We start from the raw sequence: 16157 nt of genomic DNA on the forward strand, positions 1-16157 counted from the left end.
ATAGTCATTTGAGACCCATTCTGGACCCGAGGATTTTGAATTGGATCCTCAAACAGGAAAAATTCAAAATGCTGACCATGGCACAGGTACTTCTTGCACTGGACAAGGAAGACTGGATGGTTTCTATCGACTTGCAGGATGCATATTTTCACATCCCCATTCTGAAGTCTCACAGGAAGTATCTCCGTTACATGGTGGGGTCAAACCACTACCAGTTTGCGGTCCTTTGTTTTGGTCGTACTCCCGCACCTTGAAGTTTCACGAAGGGGATGGCAGTGGTTGCAGCACATCTCAGAAGGAAGGGAATTTCTGTATTCCCTTACCTGGACGATTGGCTGATCAAAGCCAAGTCATCAGAATTAGTGTTGGACCATCTGCAAATGACAACCCAGTTGCTGTTCAACCTGGGCTTTTTGTTGAACAATCTTTTTGCTCAGAAGAGCAGGTACTGTTGCTTGCGGATTTGTTTTAGAAAAAAAGGAAAGAAGTCAGGGATGTTATTCAAGATATTTTCTTATTCCCAAGAAAGATAGTCATTTGAGACCCATTCTGGACCCGGGGATTTTGAATTGGATCCTCAAACAGGAAAAATTCTAAATGCTGACCATGCCACAGGTGCTTCTTGCACTGGACAAGGAAGACTGGATGGTTTCTATCAACTTTCAGGATGAATATTTTCACATCCCCATTCTGAAGTCTCATAGGAAGTATCTCCGTTTCATGGTGGGGTCGAACCACTACCAGTTTGCGGTCCTTTCTTTTGGCCTTACTCCCGCATCTTGAATTTTCACAAAGGGGATGGCAGTGGTTGCAGCGCATCTCAGAAGGAAGGGAATTTCTGTATTCCCTTACCTGGACGATTGGCTGATCAAAGCCAAGTCATCAGAGTTAGTGTTGCACCATCTGCAAATGACAACCCAGTTGCTGTTCAACCTGGGCTTTTCATTGAGCAAGCCTAAAACTAACCTGGAGCCCTCTCAGCACCTCCTGTTCATAGGGGCAGTACTGGACACAATATTGAATCATGCCTTTCCTCCTCCTCAGAGAATTCAGGACATACAGGCTATGGTTCCAATGTTTCAGGATGGAGCTGTGGTTCTGGTCTTAAAGGTCCTACGTCTGCTTGGTCTGTTAGCGTCTTGTATTCTGCTTGTCTCTCATGTACGTTGGTGCATGAGGGCTTTCCAGTGATGTCTCTGCAAGTACTGGTTTCAACACAAAGGAGATCTCAAGGAGTCAATAACAGTCTCCAGAGACACTCCAGCAGATCTTCGATGGTGGAGTGTGGATGGCAACCTATGTCAAGGAAGGCCTTTTTGTCTTCCACCTCCTGTGACCACAGTCATAAAGGATGCTTCCACTCTAGGGTGGGGAGCACATCTGGGGGATCTGGAGATCAAAGGTCTTTGGTCTTCATTAGAACAGATGTTTCACAACAATCTGTTGGAGTTACGGGTGATACGTCTGACTCTCAAGGCCTTCCTCCCGTCCATTCGCGGTCATTTGGTACAAGTCTTGACAGACAACACTATGGAGATGTGGTACATCAGAAAACAGGGAGGAGTAGGGTTGAATCTGCGCCTCTGGTCCTGGGCTCCGGACCATTGGATTTGCATAGTAGCAAACCATTTGGCCGGAGTTCACAACGTGTGTGCGGACAGTCTCAACCAGCACTTATCAGCCGACCATGAGTGGTGTCTCGAACCGGAAGTGGGTGTTCACGTCTTCCATTTGTGGGGGACCACTCAGATAGACTGGTTTACCACTCACGAGAACGCAGACTGCCCGTTGTTCTGCAGCCTCCAGTTCCAGAAGCAGGGAGCATTGGGGGACGTGTTTCAGCTGTGCTTGAGCAACCCGCAGCTTAACACGTTTCCTCCCACACCGTTGATTCCTCGGGTTCTGAGGAAGATTCTCTAAGACCAGACGCGAATCATACTAATAGCCCTGGATTGGCCAAGAAGGGTGTGGGACACAGACCTTCTTCAACTCATACTATGCCCTCAGCTCCGTCTCCTTTTCAGGGCAGACCTCCGCTCGCATTTGCAGGGACAGTTTCTACACCCCTCCTCCACAGCCTGCACCTACATGCCTGGAGATTAAACAGGGCAGCCTGAATTATTTTTCTGTCCCCCCTGAAGTGGTGAATGTTATTTTATCGGCCAAGCAACACTCAACCAAGACTGTCTATACTGACAGATGGGCAAAATTTGTTAAGTGGTGTGAGGAGAGACACACTGATCCTTTCAAGGCCCATTTGTCGGATGTTTTGCAATTTGCTCTTCCCTTAGCGCAACAAGGTTGCACAGTTGTCACAGTGAAGGATTACCTATCTGCACTGTTTGTTTTTATTTGTTTGCCTGATCAACCCTCTTTGTTTAAGTCCCCTATAGTATTAAGGCTTCTTAAAGGTTTGACTAATAGGTTTCCTCCCACTCCATTTATAATGACTCAGTGGGGCTTAAATTTAGTCTTAACATATTTGATGTGTTCACCTTTTGAACAATTGCATAGTTGCCCTTTGAGGTTCCTTACATTTAAGACTGTTTTCCTTATAGCGGTCACGTCAGCTAGGCTTGTTAGTTACCTGCAAGCTCTTAGTGTGAAAACCCCTTTTACTACCTTCCATGCTAATAAGGTGGTTGTGAGAACCAGGGTGGCTTTCCTACCTAAGGTAGGGACACCTTTCCATTTAGGACAATCTGTCACCCTTCCATCCTTTTACCCTCCTCCCCATCTTTCGAAGGAGGAGGAAAGGCTGCATCATCTGGATCCGAAGAGCGCACTGAGCTTCTATGTGGACAGGATGGAAGACTTCAGGACGGGTGGTCAGATCTTCATTGGCTATGTGGGCAAGATGAAGAGCAAAGCCGTCCACAAAGGGACACTGTCAAGGTGGGTCATTCTTTGCATACAAGTATTTTGTTTTCTAGCAAAGAAGGGCATTAGAGGGCATTATAGCTCATTCGAACAGAGCTATGTCTGCCACTTCTACTTTGGTAGAAGTATACCTATTGTTGACATTTGCAAGGCAGCATCTTGGGCTCCCCTCCACACTTTTGTAAAACATTACTGCTTAGACTCAAAAGTGAGGAGGATGGTCATTTTGCCCGTTTACTGCACGATTTCTTGGTATAGCCAGACAGGCACCCACTTCAGAGTGCGGTACTGCTTTCGTATTCTATTAAAAAAGGTAAGGAATCCACAGGTAGGGTGTATCCATCAAGAGAAAACAAGGTACTTACCTTTGGTAACTCTTTTTCTGGTGGATACAGTATCTACCTGTGGATTCCTCACGTCCCCACCCGCCTCCTCATTGCATATCTGGTTACACCAAGAATGATATTAGTTGTATATATATTTAATTCTGTAAATGTATTTATTCAAAATGATATATATATATATATATATATATATATATATATATATATATATATATATATATATATATATATATATACATATTTTTATATGTACATATACATAAGTATATAATATAAATTCTTGTATTGAGTTTGCACATGTTGTGCTTGTGTTGTTGGTATTCACCTGTTAGCCTCGAAGGCACTGTAAAAAAAAAGAAGTGGCTGAAACTGACGCCAGCACGCTGGCAAGGACTTCTTATAGCTCCGATGACGTCAGAAAGAGTTGCGTGCAGAGCCGTATCATTGGGACATTAATGTTGAGACTAGAAAGAAAACATTTCTGTTGAATGGTGGTGCATTGAGAGTATTCAAAAGGTGAGGAATCCAAAGGTACATACTGTATCCACCAGAAAAAGTGTTACTGAAGGTAAGCACCTTGTTCATTTCCATCTATAGCCTCGAATATTTGCCAACAGCTGAAAGTTAAGTGGACTTTAATTATACATTTCTGAACCTCTTTGTATTCAGGATAAGACTTCAACTCTTTGAATAAGGTAAATGCCTCCTAACAAATCCAACATCACTTGTTGTTTTGCATTACCTGCAACTTTGAACTAAGGCTATTTAAATACTCTAGTTATACTGCCTAGTGTTTACATAAAAAATATTGCTGCAATACTGGGTTTGTACTGAGATTGGGAATAAGAAGCATGCATCTCCAAATTCACTGTTTTAGCAATCTGACAAAGCCAAACGTTCTTTATATTTAAAAGTTTTTATCGTCTCGCTTGAAAGCACAGCTGCTGCCAGACAATTGTGTGAGAAACACCAGGAGAGGGTTATGGCTCCGTTCACATGCTAGAGGTCAGAAGTACATGTTTTGTTTAGGAGGAATTGCATGCTTCCACACAAATGTGCTTGCTCTCCATGTAGCTGTGAGCATTTATTTACCCAACTTGCTGAAGTTTTCGTTTCAGGAGCACACACATGACATGTTATGCAACTTCTATAACTAGATAATTGATGGTGTATTTCTCTGGAAGCAGCCAAGATGGAAAAGGGATAGCCCTTACCCTACATGGAATTTTAGGTCTGGCATGAAAGTGTAACTGTCATCTGACCTTTTACTCTACACCAATATTGTTCTACAGTTCTTTGTTTCCACACAAGTACATCTGCATTCACATGTTGTCCACATGCAATGCTTCACATTACCATACAATATTATTTTAAAGCCAGACCTATTGGCATTGCTGAGACATGCTTATTCACTGCAGTGAAGGGGAAGTCACACTAGGCCTAGCCATCTTCACTTCCTTGATTACCCCCTTTGAGCTGTCTTTTTGCGGCACCCTTGCACATCTGTCCAGATCACCATTGACAATCTCACTGTTGCTGCAAGCATTTGAGTAGATACTAAAAGACCAATCTTCTTCTTCATTGCATAGATCCTATTTTAATAATGTCTTTTAAAACATTCTGTGGAATAAGGTAGGCTTTTTTGATAAATTTTCTTAAAAACGAATTACCTTGACATCACTGTCTCACAGAAGTGTGAGGCATAATCTATTTTCTATATGATAGGAACTAATTGCTATTTTCTGATATGTTTACCATAAGCATGGTAAACAGATGGTTAATTTCTATTGTATTGAAGATCACTATAAAGTGTTTGCTGCACATATGATAAATTAGTACAGGTCTGCTTGTCGCAACTAGGAGCAAAATATTAAATAATATAGTGTTTTATTTACAATAAAAATTCTACCACTCATGAAATCTACATGTAGGTTGACCATATAGGCTGCATATTTAGCAGTGCCACACTATTAACTGAACTCAAACTAAAATAATACACTTCCTAGCAGAAATGATTACCTGTAAACATATCTTCTAAAATGCAGTTTATTTTGTTTGATTAAGTTTCAACACATATAACAACATTATTCAACTCCTATTTTGTTTTACACATAGAATGTATATTTCTTTGCATTAGAATAAACTCCTGTCTCATACAATAACTATATAGTAAATTAGTTTTTTTAGTATAGTAACCCACATTGTATCTTAATTTCAAAGCAAGATGAAATTTTACAAAGATAAAAGGTACATTATGTGTTTAACAAATGGGACATTCAAAGAAAAAAATGGCTGACCTCAAAGCTGCCATGATTATTTAAGACATAATTTGCTGATGTAATTTTAAACAACTTAGGGCCAGATGTATCAAAGGTTTTTACCCATTCTGTGTCTATGGGAAAAAAGGTTTGTACATATGGCCCTTAGTGTCAAATTGACCTTTGACAATGAAACTTCTATAATCCTTTTCACTCATTACTTTTATTTGTTGTATCTATGTGTAGGCGTAAATGAATGTAAAATGAAGGTGCTTCTCCAAATAGGCTTTTTTCCTGATATTGGAGCTGCTTTTGGTTAGCTAAATGTCAAATTAAGCCTTGAAAGTTACATCCAACCTCATGCTCAACCACTAAAGAATAGCTAATTAATAGATTATCAGATAATCGCTTCTCAGAGAACACACTTTTCCAATCCACATGGATGAATTTAACTGGTGGGAAATAATTCCACAATGCTGAGGCAAATCATCTAGTTTGTGTCTCTCTTTGTCTACAGCCCAACTAATTGTGACTCATTTCAAGCCTCCCTTTCTCTCTTCTCACACCACCCTGTCCTACTAATTTTTATAAGTCACTTAAATTGACTGGGAATGATGGAATCTATATTTGTGATGATGAGGCATTTAACTCTCTTGGCTGACATTATTCATTGTACTTATTGCAAAATAGTTGTTAGCGCGTATTCAAATTCTGGCCACTTGATATCATGTTAGGAGAAGGGCAGAGAGGTTCTGTGTTCGCCCAGGTACAATGTCCATGCCATGAAGTAAGATCCTTGATGTAGCAGTCCCAAGGGCCATAACAAAGTTGTTTTTAGTGGTCAGGCAATTTGAATGATGCACACCTGGATCTTAGTTTCAAACCAATTATGATAGCAGTGTTGCTTGATAAAAAGCTAGTTTTTTATTTAGTGGTGCAATATTGTCTGTGAGAAACAAAAGTCTTACATTGGATTTTAAACATGCAGGAATACCATTATGCCTTTTTTTCAGTAAGTACAGAAAGCCAGGTAATATTTATTTAATGTAAGGCACATTAAGATGCTTTTTTCAAACCTGGGAAGGGCAATATTGCTATGTGAAATTATTGTTTTTTCATTTGAGAACTTGATAAAATATTCACATTTGGGTCTATGCCCAAGTTAAATGGAACCAGATATAAACTGTCTTTTTGCATAATTACGGGAGATCAGGTCAGTTGATACAATTGGTCATTGTTGTACATAATAACTGAAAAAGATTCTCTGTGCAATACATATTTTTCAAAATGTTAAAAGCATTTTTCTCATGTAAGTGTGGAACGTCAAAAATCGTCCCCATAATTTAGGTTCTGTTATTAAGTTGTGTATTTAGAATAACCAGTACTTCATAAGATATACTGATCTGAAGTCTATTGTATTGTGCTGAGTAGAGTCATATGCAGTCTCTGTTTACTACGAGTACATATTTCCAAAATATCTACTTGATCCCTACACTGGGTCAGTTATGTGTTTTTATTAGAGAATGTAGTACATAAGAATCCTTGGAATAAATAAACTGGCCTGTATTTGAGTGTGGTCCCTTCTGGAGGGGGCTTCGCCTGGCAGTATGGAATGGATTGTTTCCATGAGCAGCAGGGTCAGTAGTGATTACCTAAGGTGGGCCTCTGTCTAGAGTGGCGCAGTGGGCAAAAAGATATGGGGTGGAGTGCTACCCAGAGCGATTGCCAGAGGATAGACTGTTTGCAAGCATCCAGTCTATTTCTTTGTTGTGTTTGACTTTTGTTTGAATCACATCTTCCGTCTTCTCACCTTTGCTTGTGTGAGAGTTAGCACATTATTACATTTTATATGATATAGATTATTTTTAGAGACTATTTCCATTCCAGCTAAGGAGACAAGTCCACTGTTCCTTTCCCCACATAGCTTATGGGAGCCAAGAAAGCCCAGAGTCTTTCGTATGCTGCCTTAGTAGGATGGTACTTCTGGTATGAATACACTCTAAAGTACTTGTGATAACATTGGGTTATTCCTTCTCATGCAGGTACACTTTTGGTTCCATTGGGACCTGAGTGCAGGAAATCTGACCTCATACTGCTGCAGGGAACAGTATGATCCTGTCAGCTGTGAGGGATAGGATTTGTGCATCTGCTACGTTGTGTAAAACATGAGCAGGAAAGAAAACCTCTCCATAAATGTAAATCAACACAATGTAAGAAAAGAGAAACCCTTTATTCAACAATATAGACCTAGCACACTTATTTTTTGTAAAGATGAAGATGGATATTTTTTTGTAAAATATTCAGATTTAAATGATAATATCGTGAAAGGTAGGTAACCATTGCCACTAATGAATGATTTATTGTACCATTTTCAGAAAGCTACAATATTAATCAGTTTAGGGCTGATGGGTTCCGTAAATTACATCAGGATTCTGACATGGGATAAAGGGAAATAGTCTCAAAATGTATATTTGGTCACCTTAATTAAAAGTCATTGTCCTTTGTAGTGAGTAATGCTAATTCGGCCTTTTCCATTTAGTTGATGATATTAGTATGATGTATAAATTGCAAGACTGGGCTAAATTTTAATTATGCCTGCGTAATTTGCATCCTTTTGGTAATTTTGCCTTACTCTTGTTTCGCTAAATTCCTGAAATTACTCAATTCCGTAACTTCATGTAATTATGCACCAGTCACTGTAACAATTACCATGAAATTCACCATTTGCTGTAACAATTTACCCCAAATGCACTCGAACAACAGAATATGGTTGTTATAAGTGGTGCTTTTGTGACTTTCCTAGTTTTTAGTTCAAAACACATCAAAAAATGATGTGAGGATACATTGTACACTAAAATACAATTTAAAACAACTGATTTGAATTTCACATAATTATGTGTGTAATTTTGTGTATTTTTGTTGTGATTATTCATAAGTGTGTTAAAGCAAAGTATACACATTTCAAACACCCCTAAATTCAATTATATCAAAAAAAAATCTTTACTTAGTTTATTTATAGGGTGTATTTTTCAATGCCATGGATGAACATCAACACCATGTAAAGAGTGTGTTATGATAGTTGCAATGCTATCAGTAATTCCCAGTAACATTTTAAACAGAGCTGCCACTGTGTGGGTATCAGCGAGGGAGTGAAAAACAAAATGGATGGATTTAAGAACACCTTAGTGGCGGCCTACTGGAGTTGGCAACTAAAGTTTAGTTCACGCATGTGCAGGTTTCCATTTGTTAGTGGGCTTGTGGTAGTACAATAATATCCTGAAGATTTGCAAACCAAGTGGTTTGATATGGAGGGAGAGAAGGGGATGGGGAAGTGCAATGGGAGAGGTTGATCCAGAGGTTAAACAGTGTGCTACCACTGTAGAAATAATTTATTAGGCCTTTCTTAGCATGTAATTTCTAATCCCTATGTTACATCTCCTGAAGTGTTTTTGGAAGGTTAGCTACAGTCCGGAGAAGATGCTGCTTTCTCTGACCCAGAACTTTTCTAACAAAATAGGCTTATATTACATTTAAATCATTTTCTTGACTGTGAGATGAGCAGTGTTCATGATGTTAAAATAAGCAGTATAGTTAATGTGCACCTGTATTGCAGTGAACTCACATTGGTTTTAAAGTATGTGAGGGAAGGAATAAGAACGTAGGAAAATGTTGTAAGTGTACAGACGTTCCTAGACGTATATACTTACGTGCCTTTCTGCGAAAGTCCTAGGAGGGTATCAATAACAGAATTCGAAATTACCTGGACAATAAACAGAAATGTAAAAATAGATGTAGATACTAAATACTATCTGTGGGGTTTTATAGAGGAGGAAGACTGGACTTGGTGCCTTTACTTGTTATTAGTTTCTATGTATTAATATATTAAATGGTATGCATATGTCTAAAAAGTATTGATAGTAATGTTTCTATTACAGACAAGGACGCCAATCATGGAAAGATGAAGAAAACAAAAAAATGGAAACATAGTAGTATATTATCTCATCTACAGGCGTTAAAAAGCAGTATTGTAAATAAGCACACAACTCCATATGTTAAAGTGACGGGCAAAATGAATGAAACGCAAGCCAGACATAGAAGAACAAAGCGTTTTTTGTCATATCCTCGATATGTTGAAGTGATGGTCGTAGCAGACAACAGAATGCGTGGATATCATGGAACTAATCTGCAGCACTATATTTTAACACTGATGTCTATCGTAAGTTGTTTTCCCAACTGTTTATTAAACCTCTGGAGATCACTTGCATCATTGTTTTCAATTAAAATGTTATAAAGTAATATTTAGTTTAGCTGCTTACTGATTTTGCATTTTTTAAAAAAATATTATCCCACTAGCATACATTGCCGTTTTCTGATGTCCACTCTTACGTGGCCTTAAACTAAAGAACCTCCCTGATTTGTATGTGGAATGTTACATAATGTTACATAATTTTAGTTTGCTTAATAAGAGATATCACACAAATGGAGACTGCACAAGTCGTAATTGCACAGGGGATGCCTCATCAAGTGACTGCTTAGGCTTTTAAAGGAAGGAATAGAAAATTAATAACTTCTGCATTTTATATTTTCAAGTATGAAATAATATTGCCTCCTTCTCAGGAGAAGTGCGGAATTATAGATGCCAATGGACAAAAGTCTTCCCTTCCTGCAGTTCTGCTTGTCTTCTCCAATTCCAGAAGTGTTTTGATTTTCAGTTGGTGTAAGCCCCTTTATATAGTGTTATTCTAGGATGGGTGAACGAAAATCCTGAATCAATAAAGTCTGCTTTAGTCCATCACTTAAAAGCTGATCATAATTGATTACACATACATCTAAAAGACAAATATCTATTAAAACCAACAAGTGTGGCTAACGTGTTTCCTTATAGCCACCATTAGAAAATAGCACAAGAATGACATATCAATAATTCATAAATAAAATACGATAAACCAAGAAGTTAGAACAAATAAAAAAAGGAACCCATATAATGACATTTACCTTTACGGGCTATCCAATATATAAAAACCATATTTAAAAAGCATGGATTTACGAAAACCTACAGCAGATTTTAACAATAAGCCTACAACTGAACAACACATTAACTTTGGACAGTTAATGTGTTGCACATATGTCAAAGCCAGTCTTCACTTAGAAAATGGAAGCTTAAGGGACACTAAACATTTTTGAAGCCCAACCTGAACCCGGGTCAACAGCATCCATTCCTATGTATTGGAGAACAAATCCAGATAAGGCTCCACCCCAGCATTGTTCGAAACACCCAATATTCTCCCACTGATGTTTTAATAAATTTCGTTCCCTCCCTCTAGGCCCTCCTATCAGACATAAGACTCTCTCTAAGCCACCCTTTATTTTTCTTTCTCAGATCATTAGTGCTCACAAAGATAGAATGACAACTAAGAGCAATGGTAGAGACCTTAATTAAGTGACGCCTAGTATTTTCTCACCTTAGTCACATGAAAGACAATCAATAATTATCTCTTTAGTTAAAGAGGCATGCCTGTTGCTCCACATCGAGCACCACAGTTCCAAAAGGGGCTAGTCTAATCAGATCCTTAATGTATTCCAGTCCCAGATCTCAATGGGTTGCAAAATGCGAAGTACTCAATGATACACCCAAGATATGTCAGCACTCCCTATTCGCTTCAACTTGAATGCAGCCAATATCATTGTATCCTCAAACAGTTGCACCACATCTTAAAACGGGGATACTTATAAATCTCCAACAAGAGACTAATGTATTTTCACCTGTAGTGGTAATGAGGGACAAGACAGTACCAACCAATGGCAGAAAGTGACTTTTCCTATTTATAATAAAGGGCATGATCAAACAATATCCCTAGATAAGGGAACTGATTCACTTTATGTCAATAAATCTATCCTTGCTACTCATACAACGAGTCTTCATATTTTTAGGAACACAGATAAAGGTTTTAGAGCAATTTGTCTCCAAATGTAGGCATTTCATGTAATCTATGAAGGCATCAAGAAGGATTTGAAGTCATTCGCTGTTATTACAAGCAAGACACCATCCTCCGCGTACACGAGCACTGGAATGGGCTTGTTGTTTACTACAGGGACATCCAACCCCTTCTTAACCAGAACAGATTGTATCCCATTCACATAAGCAAGAACAAAGTAGGTGCCAGTATGCATCCCTGGCACACATCCCGTTGGGAATGAGTCTTTACATTTACTTGTTTCCCATATCTCACCAAGGCTATAATGTTAGTATGTAACACACGCAACATTTTGCAATTTTATGTTTGCTCACTAGCAAAAGCAAATTAAAGGATTGTTCAAGTGTTCCAAGACCTCTCCTGAAACCATTATGGACTGCAAACAAGATGGTATTTTCCATGGTGCAAAGCAACAGGGTATCCAAGACAATTCTACCAATAATTTTCACTGACAAATCTATTAGGGAAATGTGGCATTACCATTTTGGCTCCTGAACCGTCGCCTTGTTAGGGACTGGTACAATTATTGCTCAATGAAAAGAGCGCGAAATGCCAACTTTACCTGCAGCGCCATGGTATTTGTAAGAAGGGTTCCCAGAACTTGACATTTTCCTTGTAAAGATTCATAGGGACCACATCCATCCCCGGAGTCTTTTTAGATGGACTATTATGTATGACATCCACTACTTCTTACAAAGAAAAGGAAATATCTATGGGAAATATGAAATGGTCCCTATTCAAACAATCATAGGTACTGTTAGCAGGGCAATACATCATACAAAATGTATTTACCCACTCTTCTAGGCCAATATTCAAATGTATCCTGTTCTTTGAACTACTGGGAGCTAAGTTAGCATTAACTAGCTTTCAGAAAGCCTGGATATCTTTTAGTTTACAAGAATAGATTAACTTTTCCCGTCTCTCAGTCTGCAAATTAGCCTATCTCTTTTTAAGACCCTTCCTATAATCTCTCCTACAATTTATTAATGCTTCTCTGTTCCTAGGTTTGTGGCTCAGTTCTTGTCTAAGCCAGACATTAGCAGCTCCATATACCCTATTATTTCCCAATGGATTTTGGTAATTTTTGTTTCCAACTGATCTAATAAACAGAGCCCCAATATTGGCGTTCAGCTTGCAAACATTTTCAACAGTAGTAACAGGGTTGTTGTCATAGGACAGACAAGAACCTCAGTTTCCTGCTACCGCCAATGACCTTACATATTATTATATCCGTTTTTGCAGACTGCCAAACTAACCTTTATTCTGAGTCATTGGTTGAAATATGGGGCCACTGGTCGGTAAATGTCTTATTCTCTTTCTTTGAAACAATTAAAGAAACAACTAAAGAATTGTGGTCGCTGTGTACACCAGCCAGAACATCCCTATTGGTTACATGATTAAACATGTTCCTAGACATAAAAATATAATTAATTGTAGAGCAACTACCCCTACCTATGTTGGCACATGTAGCTCTTGATCAATCATAACACTATGGAGGCCATACGTCACCAAGTGGGTCTGTAGCATACGACCCTTGGAGTCCTGGGGGTGAAAGGAATTCTGCTCCTGGTGCAAAAAGGAAGAGGCTTAAGCTGAGGGAAACAATATGATGCCCAGTGTGGCATTAGAATCACCTGCCCAGTTTGGCATTGAAATCACCTGCTAATAGAAGGTTAAAACCAGTACCCAAAAATGTATTCATATTGGCAACTCTGTCTAGAAATTCAAAGCAATTTATGAACCTTTGACTGTCCTTGGTAGAAAATATATCATTATAAAAATTCACAAGTACCATCCAAAATGTATTTCCCTGTCTCACCTTGAGAGATCTTCCATTCCTTAAAGGAATGTGTCAGAAAATTTCAGTAAATCAACGCTTTGAACCAAGAAGCGAGTTCTGCTCTTGCCCAACCCAAGGCAGACAGTTAAGCAGTTAGATTATAACACATGTATTTATCAAGACAAACATCATGCATTGTCTGCGTTGCTTGCAATAAAATGATATCATAGATGCTAATGAACTGTATGCAGTTCTCTGACTGCAAATTGGTAGATAGACCACCTACATTCCAATGTAACCATTTTAGTTGAAATCGCTTGAGATGAGATTGCGTAGTGTCCTGCGCCAGCCCTCTGGATGCAAGACAAGGGCATGTCGTCATAAATGGAAGCTTTCCCCCCCCCCCCAAAGGACCACCAAATGCATCCATTGTTCAATGCACTTACTTAACAAGAAGCAGTTCCTTATTGGTTTCATATTCCAAAGGTATCAACTCGCAGGCTTTTGTTCTAAATGTAGCTGAAAACCAGAGAAATGTGGACCAGCCTACATGGCTCTTAAACTGAAGAAATTACCCCAGCTGCTCTGTGCCTCTTTTGAGATAAAAATGAGGAAAGGTGCAGGGTTTTAAATCAAGTGCAGCACTCTGACAGGAGGAGAAAGGGTGTAGGAGAGATGGCAAGTAGAGATGAGATGACAGAGATATCCGGAGTGATAGGAGGGAACAGGAATGTCACTGTGAGCTCCAGGGCTCAGGATTACCATCGGTGTAAATCCTGGTAAGCCCCAGCCATCAGACCACCATTGGAACAGCTACAGATTGAAGAGAAAACGTACCTGATAAAAAGACCAGTCTGGAGCCACGAAGGGAGTCAAGACAAGGATTTGTCTTGAGGGAAGGTAATTGTGCAAATTGACCTTCAATTTGAGGGACTTCACTGACCAGGAGTCGGATGCCTTTTGCCCAATCAGCAGTGTCGAGCATGAATGGAGTCCAGTAGCTGGGGAGCTGGGAGATGGCCAAAAAGGCAGTGACAATATGTACTCCTGGGAGGCAAGCAGGGGTGGGACTGCTGCAGTGCAGCACCGAAGCAGAGGCCCCCTTCCAACAACAGGAGGTGTGCTCGGTCCCCGGGCCGGTGGGCAGATTCACCAACCCCTATGGGTACCAACCTCTTGGACTGTCCTTGCAAAAGGAGAGTGTCGGCATCTTTGGGCAGGAGGCACAGCAGCCTACGATTCCCAGCAGATTGGGGCCAGTTCTGGGAGCAGCACACCCTCCATAATTGAAGTGCTGGCATTCTGTGACCCCCCCCCTCTTTACAAAGGCTACATGTTATAGAAATTCTGATAAGCATTTGAATAGTTCCACCCACGTTCGGTATCCCGGAAAGATTAGTTCAGTCAACATGCAGTATCCCAGAGCACTTCTTTACATAGTCTCTTCTTATAGATGTTCGCCTTGCTTCAGGACGGCCTGCGGAGAAACTTAAGAAAGAACATAATATGCAACCTACGCAAACAGGCTACGGTGGTGTAATTCTTCAGATTTTACTTAGAAAAAAGAGTAAAAAATACCCTTATAAATGTATAATTTGAGGTAAATGTTTACACCAGGCCTCAAATCTCCTTCACAAACACTTTTTCTGACAAAGTAAGGAAGGAAGACTAGAAACGAAGTGTAGCCCCATAGGCTGATATTATGTGAGTGGAAAACAGTGACTGTGCCTTTTAGGCTGCCGAAACCACCTCTATCCCATCATGCTCAGCCGATGGCAGTTGCCTCAGGTTTTTTTTTTATCTGGTATCTGGTGACAGGATCCTGGAGCACTGAACTCAGCCTTTTTTCTTCAAAAATCTTCTGTGAATTTTCATTTAAATTGGTTGACTCTGCATTTTGCATCAATCTCTTGCCTTCTGAGCCTTTTCTGACAGGATTTTGAGGCATTTTCTACATTTATCATGCCTTCCCTGTTTGACAAGTGTCCTTCCTATGGAAGAAAAAAGGCAAAAACAGACCCCACAGCATCTGTATCCTTTGGCTTCCATCAAGTCAATATCTAGAGCAGTGTCCTTACTGCAAGACGTTTTTGCACCATACGCCGAGAGAGAAGGTTTGACTCCATGGCAAAGGAATATTAGCACAGACAGAATATACAGTATTAAGGTGAGACCTCAGAGTGAGGAGAGGGTCACTCCTCCACTAGGGCTGTTACATCTGCCTCCTGGGGATGTGGAATGCCCACAACAAGAGTGCCACAAAGAAAATTCCATCATTCCCAGTCGATGTCGACGTCATTCTCTACTTCCTAAAATTACAAACTATAGCTGTCACAGTTGCAGCCTAAAAAGTAATTTATCAGTTGTCTAATTAAGGATCTTCTTTCAATGTTTTCAGGGCTTCAGTCCATTCGATACTCACCCCACATTATTCAGAGACCCAGAACAATAACTTCTGTCAAAAAAGTCTGCAGTAAGCCCAAATATGAAATGATTCAAACTTGTACTTTGAAAACATTTATCTGAAGATGCATTTCTCAACTTTGAAACTCTTTCTGGAGTGATATATTATATATTTAATATGAAGTGTTGTGATCTTCGTAGATTCAGTAGTCAATGTAAGTCTTATAGAAACTAACCAACCACTTTACCACCCAATTTAACCCTGAGTCGATTCACCTTTGTAATATATTATTACAGTAAGTCATATACAGATTTCTGAAAGATATGGGGCCACATTTATAGTTTGGTCATTACCTCCTCCACCTTCACTGGTGGAAATCTCTGTGCTTTCAAAGGAACTGCCACTCCTCCCAGGGCACTAAAAGTTTGTTTAGAGGCCATCATGGTTTCATGCCGCTGTTCAGCAAACTTCCCCTCACACCCTTTGAGCTTTCTCTGATAGTCCTGAACAGAAAAA

The 16157-nt window shown here is 39.6% G+C and overlaps 1 protein-coding gene across 1 annotated transcript in view; it reads left to right on the top strand.

Moving 5' to 3' along the window:
- ADAMTS9 (ADAM metallopeptidase with thrombospondin type 1 motif 9) overlaps window positions 1-16157 on the top strand; it is a 704469-nt gene that overhangs the window by 81860 nt on the left and 606452 nt on the right. The window contains exon 4 of the mRNA XM_069206502.1: window positions 9418-9698. Coding sequence (XP_069062603.1) covers window positions 9418-9698 — 281 coding nt within the window. The remainder of the gene's footprint in view (window positions 1-9417; window positions 9699-16157) is intronic.

The sequence above is a fragment of the Pleurodeles waltl genome, chromosome 9 (genome assembly GCF_031143425.1).
Source record: "Pleurodeles waltl isolate 20211129_DDA chromosome 9, aPleWal1.hap1.20221129, whole genome shotgun sequence".
NCBI lineage: Eukaryota > Metazoa > Chordata > Amphibia > Caudata > Salamandridae > Pleurodeles > Pleurodeles waltl.